A 23,194-nucleotide genomic window follows, 5' to 3' on the forward strand; every position below is an offset into this window, starting at 1 on the left:
TGGCAATATCTCTTTTAAGTGTCCCTTCATCAATTTAATCATCAATCTTCATAGTTGTGATTAATTATAAAGTGACGTAAAAGCGAAGCAAAATAAGAAAAATAAAAATAATTGCAAGATGACTAGAATGTCAGAACTACATTTGAAAAATAAAATGCGATCAGAAGAGTTATCATCAAACAGGCATTTGGGGAGAACTGTGTAGACAGACAGCATGCTCCCGAAAGTTGTCAATCCACGTGTAGCATGACCTTCCATACTGGAGTTGTGCTTTTCAGGAAAGTTTACTCGACGCTCCTCAAGCGTCTTATCAAGAATGCCTCGGTGTTCGCAGCATTGCCAACTTATTTTCCGTCGGTAAAATATTGTTTCTCCTATTTAATTTGTCGTTGGCTGTACGTTCTTTTCTTCCTTACAAGCACCATTGATGGTACTTATCATTACGTTAATCTTTAGCTTACCGCAACCAATTTCTCTAGTTTTCCTTCCTGACCACTGACGCGCTTGTGAGTCATTTCAGTAGGATATCCTTTCAAGCCATACGCTTGGCATAGATTGGAGATTCACACAAAGTTTACACAAGACTACAACATTTTTTCCAATTCAGACTTCCCAAGAACAATTCAACACGGGTTAGGGTGTAAGTGAGATTTTCATTTCATAAAAAAAATAGCAACACTATTCTTCAGAAAGTATAGACTCCACTTGACGTCATTGAATTGTGTTGCTTGAATATGCAGACGGACCCACCTGTATAAAATCCATCTTGATCTTCGCAATTGGTGATTCTGCCAAGGATATATATGAGGATAAGCCAGCCCCATAAGCCATGGCGAACGCGGAGATCACTAAGAGGATACGGAAGTTGCTATACGACATTTCCGTTGGAGACGGAAGTTGCTAGCGCCATCTAACTGATTGAACGAAAACTAACAGCCTTGTCGAAGTTGCCATTAGTCCATGATCAGAGGTTAACTCATAAAACGATCGTATAGACGGTGTTAAAGGCGGAGCTACTGCGGAGCATGCGCACTCGTCTGGTCCCCCTCGAACATCCGGTTACGCTTAGGGTGCTATAGACGATAATATGAAAGGGCAAAGTGGAGATTCTTTTACAAGGAAATAGGGTGTCAGCTGTGTAGCATATGGTTGTACAGTTCGATCGGGAACAAATTTATTGAGTCAAGTATCACATCGTAGGTTTCCGAGGACGTAGAGAGACGAAACCTATTGATACAAGCAGAACGAAGAAAGGATTGGTACCCGGAAAAAAATTGTACGACTTGCATTTTGTTACAAACATGTTGATCGTTTATCTGCGTATTGTATTGTGGTGAAAAGCACGCCTCTTAGTGAGGTTTCAAACCGAAGCGACACGCGACAGCAGTGGTTCGTACCGAAGTGACAAGCGACACAGGCCCATTTCGTCTATAAATAAGCATTTACCGCTCATGGGAAATCAAGTCTCAGGCGACACAATACACACCATTAGAAATCTGAGCGACGCGTGCAGCTTGTCGTGTCGCTTCGGTTCGAAAAAAATCATTGATCACTGAGGATTCACTTTTAAGTGGCACGGAGATTACACACCAAAGCGACAAGTAACAGCCCCTTTACTCTAAAGAAAACAATTCAACTTGCATACGTGTACAACAGAGCGAGGCGACACGATGCATGGTACTGAGAAAACAACAGCCCAGTCCAAGCGACACGTTGCATTTTCTCGTGGTGAATTGGTTCGAAAGGAAGCTTTCAGGCTGCAGCGATATGTGTATCTTGGAAACCAACATTCAAAAATAAAAAACACCTTCCGAATCAAAGAGACACGACAAATTGCAGGTGTCGCTTGTCGCTCGGAATAGGCAGTTTCGGCAGTTTTATCAATACCGAGCATTGTGTTGCCCCGGCCTGTTAGTTACGCAAGCGTGAGTGATGAATGGTTTGCTTTAGATCGAATGCTTCTGTGCGAAATCCCGATATCGCTTGTAGCCCGACAATGTGGCCGAGTGGTTAGCACATCGCGCTGCGACGCCAAGGGTCCCGGGTTCGAATCCCGGTCGGGCTTGGTTGTTTGTGAATGTCCATTCATCAATTTCATCACTCATCCCCATCTTCGCAAATTAAAGACGCGAAGTAAAATAAACTAAATCAAATCAAACCGATATCGCTTGTCGCTTCAGTCTGAAAACTCCCTTGTTGCTTGAAGTAAATTCATGCAAGTGAAAGTGGTATACCATATCATAGGTTTTCCCTAAATCTCTCAGGCGGAAAGGCGACGTTGAAAGCACATATATTTACTAGCATTTGTTATGTGTCATTTCATTACTTCTGCAGATTGGCAAGGATTCACTTAAGCATACTTTATAATATAATAATATCACTAGTTTCATAGAATTATCTTTCCCTCACTTTTCCATTTACAAAATAATTGAATATATCTAAACTTTTGTACGTTTTGAGTTCGTCGTGCGTGTACATGAGATACTTGTATGCTATATACAACTGGCGGCCACAAAGACATGTCATATTTTAATAATCTGCTCTGCAGTTGATCATCCGACGGATTCTAGACGCCCACTCCTTCATAGTAGAACTTTAACAAATACCTTTCTTGACTATCGTTGCACAACTAATGAAAACAAGCGCCCATTTCTTACTTCGTATGCCAACGAATCTGCACTGGTAACAACGGGGACTGGCCTAAACCGGAAGTTCCGAGGGGACCGGGCAAGACCTCACCAATGTTTATGTTTACATTTTTAACACGGTCTATAGATTCAAGGGATGTACATTGTAAAGTATATTTGTATTAAATTTATGTATTATTGCGTTACGTCGTACATATTCAAGCACATGAAAATTTTAATGAAGCTGTTGTAAAGATTTTAGACTTTTATGGAAGATTGTGACGCATTTCACTATTCTCAAAGTTGGTTATTGACTAACCTACGGTAACGCATCGTGGAACAAGTTTTGTTATAAGTACATTTCGATTTAGTGTGGCTATATTTTACTTTTTGAACCAAAATTTAGGTTCATTGTGGAGAATTTTAAAGCTTCCGTGATTTCCCTTATGCTATTCCTGGAATGTTTAGGAATTCAGTGGTGATTGGTTTTGTGATTAAGCTTGGTGCTGTGAAAGATGCGTTTTATGTCTTGTGTCAAGCATAGCATAGAATAGGCTAGGAATTGGGTATTCGTGTTTAACGTAGATATCTCATTACAGAACCTTTACATGCGTCGTTTACCTTCTATATTGATGAAATAATATCATCGAAGAAGTCTCAAAGCACACAGGTTGAGTTTGATCGCTCGAAGCAAAGGCAAAGACTCTACATATATGTGTATGTAATTTAAATTCGTGTAGAATTAAAGTTAAGTTTGTTGGAAAATAAATCTTTCTTGTATCCTACAAATGAGTTTTGACTGCATACGTGAATAGTTATTATTTTAAAGGAAAACATAGGTATATTTACAACGTTTTGGAATAGTAAATGAATTTTAATTAATGCCAATAAGGAGAAGACAATGTGTAAGGTCAACGTTGACGAATCAAATAAAAAAAAAAACAACTGTATAGTCAACGTTACAAGTACTTACAGTTTTATGTGACTAATTCTTTCCCTATATTTACATACGATGAAATTTCATTGTAACTCCACAGTACAAAATTTCTTCTTTGGTAAATGTGCTGCGTTAGGGGTAGTTTGTTATTTTAGTGCAAGTGGGAGATTTTTCTGTTCTATTATTGTTCATCTCGTTGCATATCACGTGGATTGCAATCATTAAACTCCAAGGTGAATAGGTAAATATGTAGTATCGCCCGAACGAATTTCCTCATTTTTAGAGAAGAAACTACTTACTTTAATCAATTTCTCTGACGTTGTGGAAGTTCGTGAAGGTGTTTTCTTTGATCGCATAATCTTTCTGACCCGGAATTAACTATTTCTTTCCTGAGAAATATTTCCAACACGCAGAGACGATTGCTGCCATTTCCTTACTATTTGCCTACATTCGATGACGTAACCCCGTGTCAGTGTTTCCAAACACGCTTTTTGTTTCCTGAAATCGAAAACCATCTGTTCGACACGTAGTACTGATTATGTCGTAAACCCTTGTCACTGTTTTTTAACTGTGTTTGCCTATCCTAACCTTATCGTGCATGGTTCGTGGAGCTAATCATGCACGAATCATGGAAACATGTAATCGTAATAGTACGTAATTTTCGGTCATTAAGGTTTGAAACACTGCTTGCGCACTGCAAATCGACAAAACACAAGCACGACGCGCAATGGTCCTTGACGAGTGCACGTCATATTGTCTGTTACACAAGCGAAACAAGGAAGACAAATAATGACTTGTCACGTGCCAGTTCCGACGACACAACGAGAAATGCAAGGAAGAAATGTTTCCCGAGAGCGACGATAGATGGCAGCACGCCATATAAAGAGGAGCAGAGCCAATTGTAGAAACTAGGAGCGGAGAAGAGCGATTATATATATTATAGTAAATGAAAAATATATAAAGGAAGAGTATAAAAATTATAGAAGGAGTGAATAAAATGTTGTATGTAGCAAATTAAGATAATTAAGAACATGCTCATATATGAAACAATTAGGAAAGTTATTAAGTGAGCAAATGAATTCAGAAATGTATCTCTTTTTGATTCTCTGGCGAGGAGAACGTCGCCATGTTTTGGTTGCTTGTCCCCGGTGGCGCTGTTGTCAAATTAGACGCCCCGAAGCACTTTACGGTTGCGCTCTTTATTAGTCGCACTGGGCCATAGGCAGCGCTTGTTATTAGCCTTGGTTGTTGTTTTAGGAGGAGGCGCTATTGTCAGATTAGACGCCCCTAAAAATCCTCTATAGCTTTGGTTCAATTCTCTACAATAGAATGCAGCATAATGATTTGTCTATATTATTGAGAAGAGATATGGTAAAGAGAAATATTTGCGATAAATGAGAGAAATAAGACTTTTTCCAGTGGCAAAGAAGAATAGAAGAAATAAGAATTTGCTGTGGAAAGAATAAATAGAATAATTTATAAAAGAATATAAGAATATCTCGTCGGAATATAGAAGATAATAAGAATTGCTGCTGAAAGAAGAAATAAGAATTGATATGAATAGAGGAAATAAGAAACAGCGATGAATAAAAGGGGATGACTATTTTTTGTAAATAGAAGAAAGAGATTGTCATAAAAGGTAGAAGAAAGAAAAAGAATATTATCCTTTTACCAAAGAAAAGAAGTGGAAATTGAAGAAAGAAGAAGCCATTCATATATTTTGTCATAGAAGAAATTGACGAAAGAAGAAGAAGCCTTTATTTCCTATAGAAGAAATTGATGAAAGAAGAACGAGCCTTTCCATATTTTATCAGAAGAAATTGATGAAAGAAGAAGAAGCCTTCCTATTACCATAGCCTTTTACCAAAAATAGAAGGAAGAAAAGAAGAAGAAGCCTTTTCCAAAATTAGAAGGAAGAATAGAAGAAGAAACCTTTTCCCCAAAATTGTGAGAAGAAAAGAAGATTTCCTTTCGATTATACATATATTTATTATATATTTCAATGTATATACAAGCTTCGCTATATATTTTCTCTGTATTGTGTATAGTTTTCAGAATATAGATCCGCATTTAACTATATCCTCTTGGCTATAAAACGCTTTCTTATTTGGAATTCTCGAATAAAGAACCTATCCCCTGAGATTAAGATATTTCTGTAGCCGTGGTAAATAACATTTAAGTACGTACCCCCAAAGGGCGTAGCAGACTCGTAATATGAAAAGTTGATACTATTTTATGGAAAAAAGGCATAACTTCACCTTAAAGAATCTTCCGCAATGCAGAATAGGTAAGTACCAATGCTAAAATTAACGAAATAAACGAGTGAGAGGTGCGATATTACGTAATTACTGGTAAATAATAGAAAAATCCTGCAATCAATTACAATAACGAACCACCAACTAAGATTTTTAGTTTGAGAATTATAATGTTGTTTCTTGTCTTGAATTGTACGAAAACCAGAAAATGACCCAATATCATATATGTTTAGTAAATGTATAAGAAATTAGAATATTTTTTAGATATTTCCTTTGGACAATCCAAGACTAGAATCCACAATTTTAATTATTCCTTTTTTATTTATTACATTCCTTCCAATTAAAAAAATCGATTTGCTTTCCAAGTGTCGAGCTCAAACATCGATATGCGTATTAATCGATAGTTCCTCACTGTTCGAGTACGTTGTCTTCCCCCGCCAGATGGCTCTGCTTGTACTGGGTATTAATAGTCTGTGGTTTATAAGGCCTTAGAAAAGTGTTCGCACAAGTCAATGGAGAATATGTCGAGTGTCCCATCCTGTAATAGATAATCCTTGATTCTGCTCTTTGCTTTGGTGATATGTATATTTCTGTCTTTACAAATTAACCCTCATTACGATCCAATTTGCAGAACAATGAGAAAATTAGTACACTTCTTTAACTCTTCTTCAAATTCCTAACAGAAACGCTAGCGAACGATTGCGGTAAGACTAAGAAAAGTGTCAGTTTCTGTATGATGGTTGCTCACTAAACTTACAAAAGGTTACGACGACGGTAGAAAATTTCCTAAGAGAGTGGGGATCAAACCGAACAGTTGTCATCAAATGGGATATACTGACGTCATATTTCGCATTTTTGTTACTTAACGTCGCATTTCTGCCAGTTGGAGCTAATTGTGATGATGAGGCGGCATCACTAACGCACAGAGTCGACGTATGTTTGTGTCATTTGTAAGGTAGAAACACTTCAAAGAAGAGAGAGGAGGAGGAGACACGAAAGAGATTGAGAGAACCGAGGAAACCCACACATAGGCAGAAAAAGCGAATGGAGCAGTGATGTGCGTCTACGCGTAAACAACGATAGTCTACATTCCACACGTAGGCTATTTTATACACGTAGATTACGTAATCTATGTAAACAACATGGCAAAAGGTGATAACTTAGCAAAGGGCGCCGTGGAATAACAAAAAATATACTGCGTATCAGTTGCTGATGTGTGAGGAGAACTTTTCATACTATTTCTTCCAAATTCGAACAATTTCTCACGTAGGAAGAAACCTAATATAGGAAATATTCTAGTGCTTTATGGGGAAAAGACCACTCTTGCCTCACGACTGCCATCTGTTGTTGTTTTTTGCATACTATTTATCTTCTTCCATAGTTGGTAATAGAAAAGAAGATAAATTTTGTTGTAAATAGGACTCCTTTCATTTCGTTAGGAATCAATATAGTTGAAAATGTCACTGTCCTTTCATGAAAGCCTTGAAAATTAATTTTAGTGCACTTTAGATTGTCTATGTAAACTACAACCCAATGAAATCTACGCGTAGATTACGTGTAGACAACGCATGTAGACGTAAACTTATAGTCTACGGCACATCACTGGAATAGAGGCAAAATAAAGAGCGAAACAGAGAGAGAACGAGAGAAACAGGAATAGAAATATAGGTAGAAGGGAGATAGAGAGAAATTGAAAGAGAAATATTAGAAGCGAGAGATAAACCAATCGAGAGAGAGAGAGAGAGACAGAGAAAAGGGAAGAGAAATAAAGAAGCGAGATAGAGAAAGAGCAAAGGAAGACAAGTTATGAAGGAAGATAGGGGGAGAGAAAGAGAAATAAATATGGCGCGAGAAGAAGAAAAAGGAACAAACAAAGCGAGAAAGAGAAAAAAGGAAGAAATAAAGAAGCGAGAAGTTAAGAGAGATAAAAGAAAGAAGTAAGAAATGAAGAAGAGAGAGGGAGAAACATGGAATAAATGAAGAAGCCAGAGAGAGAGAAAGGCCAAAAGAGAGCGAAAAGGGAAGAAAGGTAGCGAGAAGGAGAATAAAGGAAGTAAATGAAGAAGCTAGATAGAAAGAGAAAGGATGAAATACAGAAACAAAAACAGAGAGAGATAGAAAGTTAGAGAAACAATGAAGAAAGAGAGAGTTAACACGAGACAGAAGACGATATAGTGGGAACAATAAGATAAACCAAGACAGAAAAAGTGACTAAAAGTTAGAAAGAATACACGAAAAACAAATGGAATAATAGGCACAAATAGAATATTAAGTAGGATATTTTCCTTATGACAGGGGAGAAATAACCCTTTCACCCTCCTTGCGGACATTCATGCAGCAGTTCAATATTTGCCAAACCCAACCCATCAGACTTAACTAATTTTCACTTTCAGTGTATAATATACAAAATATCAGTGGCTGTAGACAGGCACGTATCTAGAAATATGTTTCGGGGGGAAGGGGGTCCGAACCAAGTATCTCAGGAATAATAATAATAATAATAATAATAATAATTTTTAAATTAAAATAATTATATTAAATCAAATTAATACTAATTACAATACATAACTTAATATTATATTATTATTATTACACGATTAGGTAAGAAGACTGTAGCTATAAAAATAGTGATATAACAGCGCATATTCATTACGTAGCTTACCTTTAGTTAAGATGGGAATAATTTACAAAAAAACAAGTGCTCTGGCAATGAAATTAATGTCAAGTAGATGAATAATTGAATATTTATCGAATAACAAAAATGATGTCACATGTAGTTGGAGAAAAGTAAATTTCTGATTAAAAAAAAGTTCAGAGGAAATTAATAACCATCGATTATGCAACAAATTTTCATTACTTAATTTTAGTACTTGCTAAGTCTTTAGGGGGGTCCGGACCCTTGGACCCCTCCTAAATACGTCCTTCCTGTTCCTCAAAGCCGTATGATCCCAATATAATCCTTGTCTTCCAATAAGTTCAGAGGAAATTATACAACAAATGCTAAACGAGTATATTTTCATTATTTAAATTTCGTACTTAATAACTCTTTCGGGTGTGTGTGTGTGTGGGGGGGGGAGGTCCGGACCCCCTAAATACGTCCTTCGTGTCCCTCAAAGCCCTATGATCCCAATAAGTTCAGAGGAAATTATACAACAACGGCTAAACGAATATATTTTTCCTTATTTAATTTTAGTACTTGATAAATCTTTCGGGGTAGGGGGGTCCGGACCTCCTGGACCCCACCTAAATACGTCCTTGGATGTAGAGGAATTAATTAGAAATAAATCGAACGAACAAATCCGTCTAACTTCTTTCTTATCTAACCTGGCAGAAAATTGTGTAATTGTCAATTGCCTCACTTTTAGAAACTGCTCATGATTTGCACTCAAGCAGGAAACAACCTATTGTCATGTGGGTTTCCTTTGTTCTTATCTTGGGAATGTTTTTGTCGTTGCATTATTTGTAAACATTAATTGTGTCATATTCAAGGTAAAATACCTCCACAACTCCAAGCTATTCGGGTCTTTATTGTACTGTTTTAGCTCTAAGAGTTCATATTCCATTCTTGTGATCACGTGTATTGAAATCCCACCAGACTCGTTGCTGTGGGAACGCCTAAGAACATATACTCTGTCCCGTCAATCTCTAGAGCAAGCGAATGAAAACAGTCTATGCAAGTAGGGACGCGAGACTGCTCCAGAGATAGGCGGGACAGTGTGTAAAAGAACTTCCGTGGCTCCAACGTTCTGTGCTTTCCCCTTCATTTCCCCTCTGTGGTTCACAGAGTAATTTATTTATAACCACGGTTTCATACTGCATATTCAAGACAACTACTATTAATTTTCAATGTATGGGCTTATTATTATGGAGACACATAGAGTGAACACAACTAACGAATAAATCATGTGCGATTGTTCAATTTTGTAGGAAATCATGTAACTCTTCCCCTCCGAAGTTGCTTGGAACTTTTGTCGGCTTGAAAATAGTTGATTTTTCTTTAAGAGCATAATATTAACTGAGAATCGAACCTCGGACCTCTTGATTGCAAGGTGACAGCATTCTGGCGTCATTTTATGGGATTATTTTCCCCATACACGTGTCAAATTACTTTCAGTTATCTTCTGGAAGGCTAAATCGGAAAAGTCTTTTAAACTACGTCACACGAAAATTAGCGAGCAAAAGCTTTCCCACAGTCCCACCTGTAATTATTTCTTCTTAATTAAAATCGACAATGATAAGAGCATTCGTGTGATGTGGACACAATTAAGCGTGAAGCAATGCAATGAAATGAAATGGAAACGAAACAGGATTTTATAAAACTGCTCACTCACCTTACGATTCAAAGCCTTTGCGCACACATACACCTTCACTGCCGGATAATAAGTGTTGGCAGTGGAGTGATAACTCCCAACGTTTGTTTAGAACACTACACGATAATGAAACGACGCGCAGCGGCAGAAATCGCAACTACGAACATATGAGGTCTCTTAGAATAAACCTTTTTATGCTGGCTAAGAAATGATACGCGGATGTTCTAACCTTACTTAAGTCTCTTAGGAAATGCAGCCTGAAATCTATGACGTAGCTTCTTGAACCATACTATGCGTTTTTTACTAGATACAATTAAGAAGTTAGATGGGTGCAAGAATACTTGCAACAAGGGATTTAGAAACAAATGTTAAATATTTATTTTGCGTAGATTTTCTTCAAATCTTGGCTAATCGCAACGATGGGGATAATGAGATAGAGAGACAATCACAAAAATAAGGTAGGGGGCCCAAATTTCTTTCGTTCCCTTTAGTTTCTCGGTTCTGCTGCTAGGAAAGCTATCAGAGCCAACGTGTGGTTGGGGAAGGCAAACAGAGCCAGTTGTGATCTTTTAGTGATCCAGGAAGCTTCTGTTCCGGTTTGACGAAGATTTTTTGTTCTCTTGACAAGATGAGATTATAATGTCATAATTACAAGTCCTTTAAGCCTAGTGTAATCTTTGTTTTTATATTATCTGCTTGTCTTTGGCTTTGGTACTTTATCAGTAGAAAGATGCGAGGTTGCGTGCCGTCACTTGTTGAGAAGGTGGAGGCCTCCACGTAAGTTTGAGGGTTGTTCCTAATTTCATCTCGTCATATTTTTCGTTTTTGGTTGAGACGGTGCCCTGGAAACTCTTGTATGGACACAACACGAGCCCCACAGAGGATTATACTGACTGCGGGTCCAAACAAAAATCGTAATCGGGGGCCATTTAGAGGATTTGTGCATTTACCAATTTGTTTTTTCCGCACGAGTTCTTTATTGCTTTCATTTCAATATTTTGATTTTCTCCGGATAAGCTTGACTCCATGACTTGATAGGAAGAAGGGAAAAGCTTACATATTGTCGTGTCCTGGTTAAAATTTGATAATTCTGGACGTAAAGAACACTGGGACATTCCCTGTCCTAACTTACAATCTGGACGCCAGCGCATTCTTTGGATACAGAATATTTTCCTCCCACGTGACTACGTTCTGCATCTTAATTCGCTCTGGCGCTCGTTGCCTGTGCATCCTGGTCCCTTTGATTACTTAATCAGGAAAATACCGGTAGACTCTATACATAACTCATTCGCTTACTCAAAGCCAGTGGCATGCCCAAGGATTTCATTAAGATTAAATCTTATGACTAATGCTGTTTGCATTTTTGACACTTTCGATTTTGCACGAAAATTAGTTTCTTAAAAAATCGAAAAACCGTTTTGAAAGCCGAAGACGAAAGACTGTTTTGAAAACAAAAAATCGGAAAACGGTTTTTAAAAACTGAAAGCGTTTCGAATGGTCAGAACATTGGCTGTAACATTATTTTAAGGTAATACTGCTGAAACGGTTTTATAAGAACTTTTCAGCCCACTTACTTTTGGTTTGATTTGCTGTTTTAAGTCAACTTTATGCACAGTAAGGCTAATCGGGACTGGACCTACAGTTTAAGGTGGGATCCGAACCACTTGTGCCTCCACCGGGTATCGAACCCGAGACCCCTTGATTACAAGGCAATGACGCTACCACTGCGCCACGGGGAGGCCCACAGCCCACTTAGTGACGAGATGGAAAGTCGATTACTTACTCGTAACGTGCTCGAAACCACCTAGTGGTGTCACGTACACAAACTGCGTTGCTTTTCTTTGAAATAAAGGACCATAGATGGCAGCATGCAAGAGGAACAATAGTTATAAAAGATGCTGCATAAATAAGCTTGGAAAGTGGGTAAGAGATGGCACCACCCAGGAGAACTTATACGATTGTAAATAGAGACAACGGAAAGAGCAGATGTGATGAAATAACGATTGTATATATTAATACTAATTATAAGGAAATAAATAAATAAGTTTAAAATAATAACAGGATATAAATAAGGAGAAAAGGGGAATTATCATTCAGTAATGACATAAGCGATTAATATACAAAAGTAAAGAAGTCGAATTGCAATTTCGATTTTGTGTCTATTACAGTTCTCACGAACTGAGAGTTTCGTGTGGCTTTTGGGTTGTTTTCCCCAGGTGTAGCGCCATTTCCCGGCAGCACCCAAGCACATTTGGAGGCGCATACATTGTAGCTCCAAGTTAAGGTTAGCGCCGGCCAGGCGGCGATCCTTAACTAACCCCTTTCTCTTTGTTTGTCTGGGAGATCGATTTTCTTAATATTTACGTCAATTTGGATAAAATCGACAAAGAAGCCCAGAGAAAAAAAATACACAACATGTAATAATTGCAAGAAGAAGGCAATTTAATTATTAAATACAAGGAGAAGAAGATTCATTAATCATAAGAAGAAGATGCCATATTAATTATAAGAAGAAGATGCCATATAGATTATAAGAAGAAGAGGCTATAAGAAGAAGACGCCATATTAATTATAAGAAGAAGATGCCATACTGACTATAAGAAGAAGAGGCCATAAGAAGAAGATGCCATATTGATTAGAAGAAGAAGAAGCCCGAAGAAGATTGGTTAGAATTAATAAAAAATAAAAATAGAAGAAAATTACTGTATGAAAAGACTTCAAAAAGTTATTTAATATTTGTACATAATTAATCAAGAATATAGTACGAATTGTACCCTCAGTAGTGCGTTAAATCTGTTGTTTCTTTCCATACATTTGTAGCGTTAGTAACCCTGATCTGTGCCCAGAGGTATCTCATTGTCTCTCCCCTGTGCTAAGCTGGCAGATGCTCACGTGAGAGGACGTGGCAGTGGTGATACAGGAAATCCCTGAATGCAGGACACAACGAAATATTATACAAATAAGAAACATATATAACACTAATAATAAAGTTTATTCATAATCACAATTAACATTAGGTTTATGTATTCAAACAGGCAAAGCTTAATATTTTAAAATCAGTAAATGCAGTAGCCTACACAAAATGTAGATAAAATACAAAATCAATTACTTATTTGTGCAGTTTATTTATAGTTGTGAAACATGACATTTAAAAAAGAATACTGAAAGAACTTCATTGGAAGTAGGTACACCAATGAACTCCAGGTTACCCCATCAAAATTCTTGTTGCTATTCTCATGTGGAACTGACAACACTTACAACACGCAGGGTGTATAAGAAAAATAAATGACATTAGCAATGGAAAATTGGTCTATTATTACATTCAATCATTTCATGACATTTTTAGAACTGGAAATTTTTATCTGAAAAATTGATTTCATAATCTTTGTTTATTATTGAGTCCTCTTCATGCACAGATAGGTTAATCGAGAATGGATCAAAAGTTTAAAGTGACATCCCAATCACTATGCGTGTCCAGCAGGTATAGAACACATGACCCTTTGTTTACAATAATACGGCGTTATCACTACGCAATGGAGAAGGCCCTAACCGCAAGAGTAAACCATGATTTTAGGCACTTCGCTCTATTTTATAACATAAAAATAAAGGAAACCCAAGAAATAATTGATTACAATAGCTTGATATTTTGCTAATACAAAATATAGAAAAGTTTTCTTTTCACAAGATTTTCTAAAACTTTTAATAAATGTAAGAATGATTCCATACAATTTATTCTCTCCATCAATCTGTTTTTCATGATTTGAACTTATCCGTGGCTTGTCGACCACAATTTCGAAAAACTTGGATGCAAATGAAACTAACAGTATAGTGATATCGGTAGCGATTACCCAAAGTAATAAAGGTATGTGTGAATGACATGTATTTGTTTGTATCCAAACCAGGATAAAATAATTTACAATGCCTACACTTGAAATATATTTTTGCAGTATCTTTGACGACATAGTGATGCAGATAATTGTGCAATTTTCTATATTTGTCAAGGTTACTGTAAAAATGTTTCAAGTGTGTACTTGATTCAATATTTTATCCAGGTTTTGAGATGTCACATAATCGGATATTTATCCCTTACCCAGATTACCCAATTCCGTGGAACAGAGTATGGGATAATTTGAAATCCAGATTTCTTGGTAATTCTTGTGGCTGTACAATAATATTTGAGATAGGTCTTGTAGATTTAAGTAAGTATTACAGAGAAACGATTTTCTCTTTCGTTGTTTTTTAAATTGTCATTTCTCAAATCTCGATTTAAAACCTTTACATTATGTACATGTTTTCGTTCTCAAGATTACCTTTGAGAAAATGACCAAACAAGTGAAAAGGTGAGAATGTATTCTGTGTTGTGAGTAGTCATACTAATTTTAACCCAGAATGTCGCCTTCGAATTGCATATTTGGGGTAAAATTTCCTTCATGACTAAAATGTCTTCTTTGTCTTATTTCTTCTGGACGGTACGTGATAAGAAACCACATTTCCATAATTTAGGTGGTTGATAAGAATGTGACACAAGTTGTCCTGACTCTGCTTCTGTACTTGACCATCTGGATGGTTATCAAGAGATCTTTGTCATCTGTATGCTTTACGTGACTATATAGCTTACAGTTCTTATTTCAATACATGCGTTTCTTGAGAAATTCTTCACATTTATTCTCAAGTTTCGCTTCATTCAGATTTCAGCTTCTCTCCACTGAGGAAAGTTGAAAAAGCTGCGAAACTGTGGAACATAAATTTGTTATTGTTGAATATAATTAACATGAATGTTACGTTTTGGATGAAAAAAACAACAATAAAAAAAGGTCAGGTACTTCATGTCAAGTTGTTAGATGGGTGATGTTTGTTCAAGACTTCGGAAGTAAGAAATTGTTGATGCTTGAACATAGTGACAGTGAAACAAGTGAAGCAATGCTTTCTGCAAACCCTGCTAGCTGTGGGGTACGGTGTTCGCATACCTCTCACACTTTTAGCATTGGTCTCATCACGGACTCTCCAACCGATCGTCTTGTCATCAAGGTCTACCGTATTCGATTGTGGACGGGTACACATTTCTTTCGCTCGGATCACACTTTATCGCTACAGGACCAATTCAGCCTAGCCTATCTATGAATCAAGTCTACTTAATTATTACATTTTTCCAAAAAAAATGTTACAAGAAACGTGAAAAAGGAACAGGCAATTCATATGAATTTCCTAATAGTAGGAACTATTCGTTCAAGAAATCCAGAATAACCCGTTTTGAAATAAAAAATAGACATGGCTTGTACAATATAATAATTTTAGGTACAAAGCAGGTTGTTAAAGGTCCAGGAACACATAAATTCTATTGGGTTCCGCTGCAGGACCGGAACCTTTTTTCTCGCATATTTTAAATTCGGTCCAAGTTGCGTATTGTTTCATTGAAAAAGGATTCCTGGACCGAAGTTAAATTGATCCTGAAAAAAGTTCCTGGACCGTATTTAAATTGATCTAGTAAAAAGATTCCTGGACCGAAATACTTTACACATAAAAAATGCTCTTTACGGTCCAGAACCCATTTACGCTTGCTGATTTTCTCTCCTGGACCGGAATTAAATTTATTTAAAATTCCTGGACTTTTAACAACCCTGGTACAAAGTAAATTTTAAGAAAATAATTAATACTGCACGCCGGACCAACTTGCTACGGTTGGTCCGGCGTGCTGTCGGAATATTCCTTTATGAAACAGTACTATAATTTTAGTTCGGAATTTCAGTTTTATGATTGTATACCCATATAATTTTCGTAGCGCTTTCATATCAAACGATTTCAAAAATATCCTACAATACCTTTCTGTGTACAGAGTAATGGACTTAACGCTTTTTATTTGACACAATCTATATGTGTACTTTAGTTGTAAATTGTATGAAGTCATATTACTATTAAGCGGATAAAACTGTTTTCCCAGATTTGTCTTCTTCTTTACACTGAGATATTTCAGACTCTTGACGTGCCTGAAAAGGTAAAAAAAAGATCAGTACATATTCAACAAGTTTCTATTGTTAGAAATAAATATGAGAAACGTTTATTTCAATACACAGTTAATTACTTGTATTTCTTTCTCCTCTTTTTAATTATTGAACACACAGTTATGTCCAAAGTTGCTTTTATTCTCCTAGATGATTTGTACTGGGTTCTAGTTCTAGGCTGAATTCTAAATAGCAACATGCTATTTGTTCTTTGTCTTAAATTGGAAAACATGTCTTGGAAATGCAAATCATTATTTTAAATATGCAACCGACAAATCTTTGAGAGCCTTTCATAATGCTGAAAGAAACAATTTGCTGTCTCAAAAGATGAAGCTGCAAGCAAGCTTCTAAATACATCAGATACTGAATACATACTGAAATGGATATGTTCTTATGTGAATATTATTAATATAATATCCAGCTCGTTAAAGTGTAACATATATTATATTAACTTTTTCTAAATAAAACAATTCTTAAATATTATTAATCTTTCCTGAATATTTTTTTTGGAATGTAGGAAATAAGGTTAGGCTGTAAGTTGCATGACTAATTGAATATTAGTAATTTCAGCTTCATATCTGTGAGAACTTTTTTTTTTGTCTTGATCTTTGGTAAACAATTGACACGAATAGTATTAATGAAATATCAAGTGCCAAGGAAGAAACCGTTCAATTGAACTAGTGATTCAAAGACATGCACAAATGACAAAAGTACAATTTTTGTATTTAAGTACAACATATAGGTATATTCCAGTATTTGTCTTGATTCATGTAGACCAGAGGTGGCTAAACTCTCCGAACCATTGAGCTACTTAACCCATTGGGATGCGGAAGGGGTGGGGCGATTTGATACAAGCGATGTACAGTGTGATTCATGAGTATTACCGTGCAAATTGTCCATCACCATATTCGTGCACTTTATTTGACCCTATAAGAGCTTCAAGAATTAAAAGATAACTCAAGACAAGCTGTTGGCAACTTCCGCACCAGCATACATAATGAAGGATGTGCGAGAAAAATTAATGAACATGGTCATGGACAATTTGCCGTGCAATACTAGTGGATCCCACTGTACAAGCAGCCCCTGGCTTCGCTTATAATACTCACTTTCAGCAAATGGAGGAAGAAATTTTAACCTAGGACGAGAGAAGAGATGTTCTTTCTCTTGAAACCCAGTGTTAGAAAGAGGATTTGATTTAAAAAAAATGAAAATTTCGTGCTGATTAAAAACCACACTATCAAGTGCTTCAAGTGATTTCAGTCAATAGCCGTAACGTCACCTACAAATGAATAGACACGAGTACTACTATTACAACTACTACAACAAAAACTACTACTACTACTACTAATAATAATAATAATAATGCATGTTAAAATAACAATGATATTTATCATTATTATTATCAGTGCTTTTTTCTGGAAACAAAGGTTTCGGCACGCTTCAAGTTCGTTTGTTGTTATCTATATGTTATTGTGTTCATTACAAGGACTACTGTAAATGTTGTGGTATGTTCATAAATGACCCACAAAATCACACACACACACCATCACACACCATCACACACACACACACACACACACACACACGTATGTTTTTAATTGAAGAGGTTTTCTCTGGCAATCAGCCAGGTGATTTCCGAATAATCTTCCGAGCTTTCGAGAGCTGACGTCACTTTCATTTTCAATGATCAGGGACCACTTTAATCCCTGAAGATGAGAGTGACGTTAGCTCTCAAAAGCTCGGAAGCCTATCCGGAAATCACCTGGTTGATTGCCTGAGAAAACCTCTTCAATATTCGCCGCCAGGAAAGCTTCAAGAATTATTTCAAAATGTTTTTAGCTTTAGTCTCACTTATAAATAGATGCCAGTACGCGTATCATTGGATACCGCCAAAAAAGGCACTATTTATTATTTTTACTACGTCCAAAGTACATGCGTATGTAAACAAAAGATATATAACACCTGTCGTTTCAGGAACTTATGTTCTCATTTACATCTTAAACGAATAGCACTGACCAAAATGTATTCTTTTTTTTCTAATTTTCCGAACCAGAAACCTACAGGAGACAACTTTATAACAAGTAGTTTATGGACTTTTGTATAAATTTATTTCTATTTAGAGTTTTTCAGGATAATTTATGATTTTTTTTGTATTGCTAGGAATAATCCTGTAAATATTTGAATTAGAATATATATTTACAGACAGTAGGAATCCAATACATATTGTAGGTTCAGTGCAAGTAAATAAAATAGGTGTCAATGTAGCAGCAGGAACTGAGTTTCGGCACCAAACTGATTTGCCGGATCCGAGTTCGGCTGCGTTCAAGGCTCATTTTAAGCCCTGCCACTATCTCTAAACACGTTAACAAATAGTGAATGAAAATAATTACCAGCAGTGGACGTCCTGTGTAACTATGTGTTTTTCTGGAAGAAATGTAGGCTTGACGAATGGCAGATATTCTCTTTCTTCTTAGTGTCAAAAGCAAGACAACTAAAGTTGCGGCGGCAAACACGATGGCCCCCGTGAGGAATCCAAGCGCAACTGGATACCAGATTCCAACGGTGATGGGTTCTTGGGGAGGGAATGTAACTTTGTTCGCAGAGGAACATATATGCTCCTTAGCCTCGTAGGTTATCCTTCCTTCGACGATCTTCGGTTCGATGCAGGTCGGAGGCTTCATTCGGACCCTTCTCTGCTTTTCCAAGTCTGATAGTTTGCACAGGTCCTCGCAGTCGTAGCAGGACCACGGGTTGTCGGTCAGGTCCAGATCGACAAGGTCGTTGAGGGGTTCCAGAGTCTGGAACTCCAGTTTCTGGAGCTCGTTGCCGTTCAGGTACAGGTACCCTAGGTTGTTGACGTTCGAGAAGGTCTCGTTCGGCAAGGTTTTGATGTTGCAGAAACTCAGGTCCAACCTGTTCAGCGACGGCGAGTTGATGAAGTTCGAGGATATCTGCAACACTGGGTTTCCTCTCAGAATCAGTGTTTCCAACCTTATGGTTTGGACGAACGTGTCCGGATCGATGTGTTCGATATTGTTGAACGACAGATCCAGGAGGGACAGGTGGCTGAGGTCCTCGAAGGCGTTCTTTGCGATGTGCGTAAGACTGTTGTGGGACAGCTGGAGTTCCTCCAGCCTCGTCAGTCCTGCTTGCTGGAACACCCCGTTCTGGAGGCTGGTCATTATGTTCTCTGGCACCATGAGGACCTCGACGTCATTGTCGATCTCGGTGGGGATCGAGGACAGGTTGTTCCTGCTGCAGTCAACGGTTTGCTTCATGAACTCATTCATGCAGGAGCAACCCTCGGGACATAATGCTCTGATTCCCGGTACGGAAAGCAAGGCCACAACGAGGAAGATCATTCCTTGACCACTCACCACCATGGAGACCATTGGTTTCAGAGACTGAATTAAACCCTGAAAAGCAAGAAAACGGCGTCAATACAGTGACTCTATAAACTATACTAACTAGAACTAAATTCCTTGGCGCAACAGCTCTCTGAGAGCCAAAGCCTACCCAGCGACTTTTTCATCGGGTGACGCGTGGTCAGCGCATCCAGTCCCATCGCCGCTGTTTATCTGGCTTTCGAGACCGGAGCCCGCTACTACTTCTTCTCGAGCAGCTCTCCAATTATCATGCTGGACCAACACCGACATTTTTCGAGCGTACACGGGAGCGAACCCGTAACCGCTCGCATAAAAGGTGAAGCAGAAGCCCTTATACAGCTGAACCTGAGTTATACCACCAAGGTGAAGAGAAAATATTACCTATAACTGAAAATTACTTACAAATCAAAGTTAGATACAATGTCATATCATTATTAAAATACAGTGATTGTATCTATTTTGAGGAACAAGATATTCGTAATACTGGATATTTCTGTCCTAAAGTGGTAAATCTAAAAGTTTGATTCTTAAATACATTACATTTGCCAATTTATTAGTGAAAACTATGACACTGAAATATTACAGTCGACACTATAGTTTTATACTTTTGCTACCGAAATTTAAAAAAAATCGTGTAATATAACATTTATTTTACTAATAAATGTGCAAAGTATATATATACTGTACTTTGCACAGTCATTAGTAAAATAAATGTTATATTAGACGATTTTTTTAAAATTTCGGTAGCAAAAGTATAAAACTATAGTGTCGACTGTAATATTTCAGTGTCATAGTTTTCACTAATAAATTGGCAAATGTAATGTATTTAAGAATCAAATTTTATATATATATAAGCCATGCTTATATCGACAGCTGTTTCACTTTTAGTTCTATGTGGAATAGCATCCCCTTCCCGCATAAATGTTTCTTTCTGGTCAAGAGCGCACATTTTCCAATTTCTGTTGTCCATGGCCGACAAATAGCAACTAGTCACTTCTGTGACATTGTTGTAGTTTGGTTACGTACAAATCAACTGTATTTTATGAAAATTAGTACGAATAACGCCGAATTAAGTTTAAATGCATTACGTACAAATAAGATTAAGTTAAAACTTTTTAAAATTATATTTTGCCAACAGTAATTTACGTATAAAACAGAATCAAGATGAACTGAGTTACATACAAAGCAGTCTCAACTGTATTCTATACAACTATACAGAAGTTCAAGCTTAATTCAGATTGTGAATTAACGAGAGTGAGTTGCGGGTGCTGAGGATTTCCTCAACCCTTTTGGGCAGAGCTAGGCAATACACATGACCAGTGGCGGCGATTGGATCCCAAGACCGAGGGGGGGGGCAAGGTGCCAAAACTAGGGGGGCAAAGACAGTATATTTTCCTTTGTAGATAAAATTTAGCATAGCATAGTGCGGGGGCAAAAGTGGCGAAAACTGGTGGGGGCAACTGCCCCCCTAATCGCCGCCACTGCACATGACGTCTTACAATCTTGTATTAGACAGGAAAATAATGAATTCTAACTATAGTGTAAAATGTAACTAATGTTAAATGTGATCGTGAATGTCACCAATTAGCTTAGCGACTCCGAAAACTATGGATTCGACACTAATCTAGGTCATTTGGGGCATTTCATTCTTCATCCCCTCTCACTCCCCATGCCGATAGGTGATGAACGTGGAGTTGAACCGCATTGGGAGTGTCACGAAGACTATGGATTCCATTCGCAACTCAGCCTGAATTTTAGACAACCCGAGAAACACTATCGTTGTGCGGATTGCATAGTCACGAATGTCTGTTTGTGCGGAATTTAATATCGGTGGTTCTCGATTAGTTTTACATGTCACCACTTCCCACCCCACCCCTAGGGGTGCCAGGGGTGTATTACCCCCACAGTATTTCTTTCCAGGTTGCAAGTGATACGTGTACCAAGTTTGGTTGAAATTGCTCCAGGCGTTCGAGAGTTATGCCGGAACAAACATATAGTATACACCCCCCCACACACATACATTCATTTTTATATATATAGAAGATAAATGAAGGATATAATTGTGTCTTTGCCTACTTTGCAATCTTCTCCTTTTAGAAATAAAGCATAGTACATTTATGTTTTTATTCACACATTATGAACACTACACTACAATTACTTGCAACCCATTGATCAAGTGCAAGTGTCATTCAACACAGGGTTGGAAGATGAATCATGAAGTGAGAATGAATGGACTCGCCTCCTCTTTGAGATGTGGCAGTTGAAGTTGCAGCTTCTTTGTGACGTCTGTTCTTCAGAAGAATTTTCACAAGTTTCAATTTCTTCACATTTCGTTTCTTGAGCAAATGACCAAACTTTCTCAGGCGGATCGTCAGAAATTCCAGTGGTATATTTCGTATCTTCATAATATTAAGAAGGGATTGCGGGTAGTACTATATCCAGTGACTTGAGTCTTTTCGGAACACCTCTTCATAAGCCCATGTGACATACACACGCTTCCCAATGCCTTCTCTGCAAAGCAAGAGTTTTGGTAATTAACACTAAATGCTTGTGACACGAGCGATATTCGTTGTGCGTAACGAAAATATGCAATGTTCAATCCAGTCACTTTCCTCCGGGGGGGGGGGGGGACATCAAACTTCACGGGCAGAATGTCATAGGCATCAAATTATAATTCCGATAAAACTATTTTAAAATTGTCCCTTATTTCCTATACAATTAAGTTAAATGAAGTGTAATTCGTTTAACTATCATTTTAAGAATCAGATTATGAGAATGAATAAAATAATATTATAGTATGGCATGATTTACATTTACAGCGAACTAAGGCGTCTAGACTTTCTACAGCATGTGTGTGGGTGACATCATCAATGAAACTTTCCGTGGGTTCCTCCTCCCCCTCAGGGTCTCCCCGATGGCGCAGTGGTAGCGTCGTCGTCTTGTAATCAAGGGGACCCGGGTTCGATACCCAGTGTAGGTACTTGGCACAGTGGTTCGGATCCCACTTTAAACTGTAGGTTCAGTCCCGATTAGCCTTATTGTGCATAAAGTTGACTTAAAATACCGAATCAATAACAATCCTCCTCCCCATCAGCAGTTGGCACCTTCACACAAGCTTAAAGCGTATCCTTATTCATCTTAACTCTTAATTTAGCATTTATAAAAAAACTGACGATAATTTAAATTCGTTCATCATTTTGACTTTAATGATAAAGAGGACTTATTACTACGAGCAAACCAGAAAAAAAGAACGTTCTACGTTTAATTAAAGTGGATGAAAGACAGCCAAAATGAACATGGTTGCCAAATTTCTTAGCTATTATCTGAATACTCTGCCAGGTTACTGAAATTTTCAGGGGGTTCCCTCCTCTCCTTCATCAATTTCATCACATCATCACCCCATCCTCATCCTGGCGATATACCAAAGGTGGCAGAAAAGCGAAGTAAAACAAACCAAATCAAGCAAACCTATTAATAGATACACAGAAGCGCAACTACGAATTTTGTCTGGGGGGGTACCAGAATAGACGTACCAATAATAATAATAATAATAATAATAATAATAATAATAATAATAATAATATTTTATTATTACAGTGGACCCTTAATAACTCGAACCTCAACATCTCGAATTCCTTGATAAGTCGAATTTTTTCTAATCCCCTTGAATTGTCCATAAC

General features: G+C 37.4%; 1 protein-coding gene across 1 annotated transcript in view; it reads right to left on the reverse strand.

Moving 5' to 3' along the window:
• The window catches only part of LOC145991889 (uncharacterized), a 69,218-nt gene that overhangs the window by 38,493 nt on the left and 7,531 nt on the right, over positions 1–23,194 (reverse strand). Inside the window, exons 2-3 of the mRNA XM_083127923.1 lie at positions 18,519–19,544; positions 16,103–16,113 (exon numbers count right to left, since the gene is read on the reverse strand). Coding sequence (XP_082984049.1) covers positions 16,103–16,113; positions 18,519–19,520 — 1,013 coding nt within the window. The 5' untranslated portion in view covers positions 19,521–19,544. The remainder of the gene's footprint in view (positions 1–16,102; positions 16,114–18,518; positions 19,545–23,194) is intronic.

Source organism: Lepisma saccharinum, chromosome 8 (assembly GCF_977018435.1).
Source record: "Lepisma saccharinum chromosome 8, izLepSacc3.1, whole genome shotgun sequence".
Lineage (NCBI taxonomy): Eukaryota > Metazoa > Arthropoda > Insecta > Zygentoma > Lepismatidae > Lepisma > Lepisma saccharinum.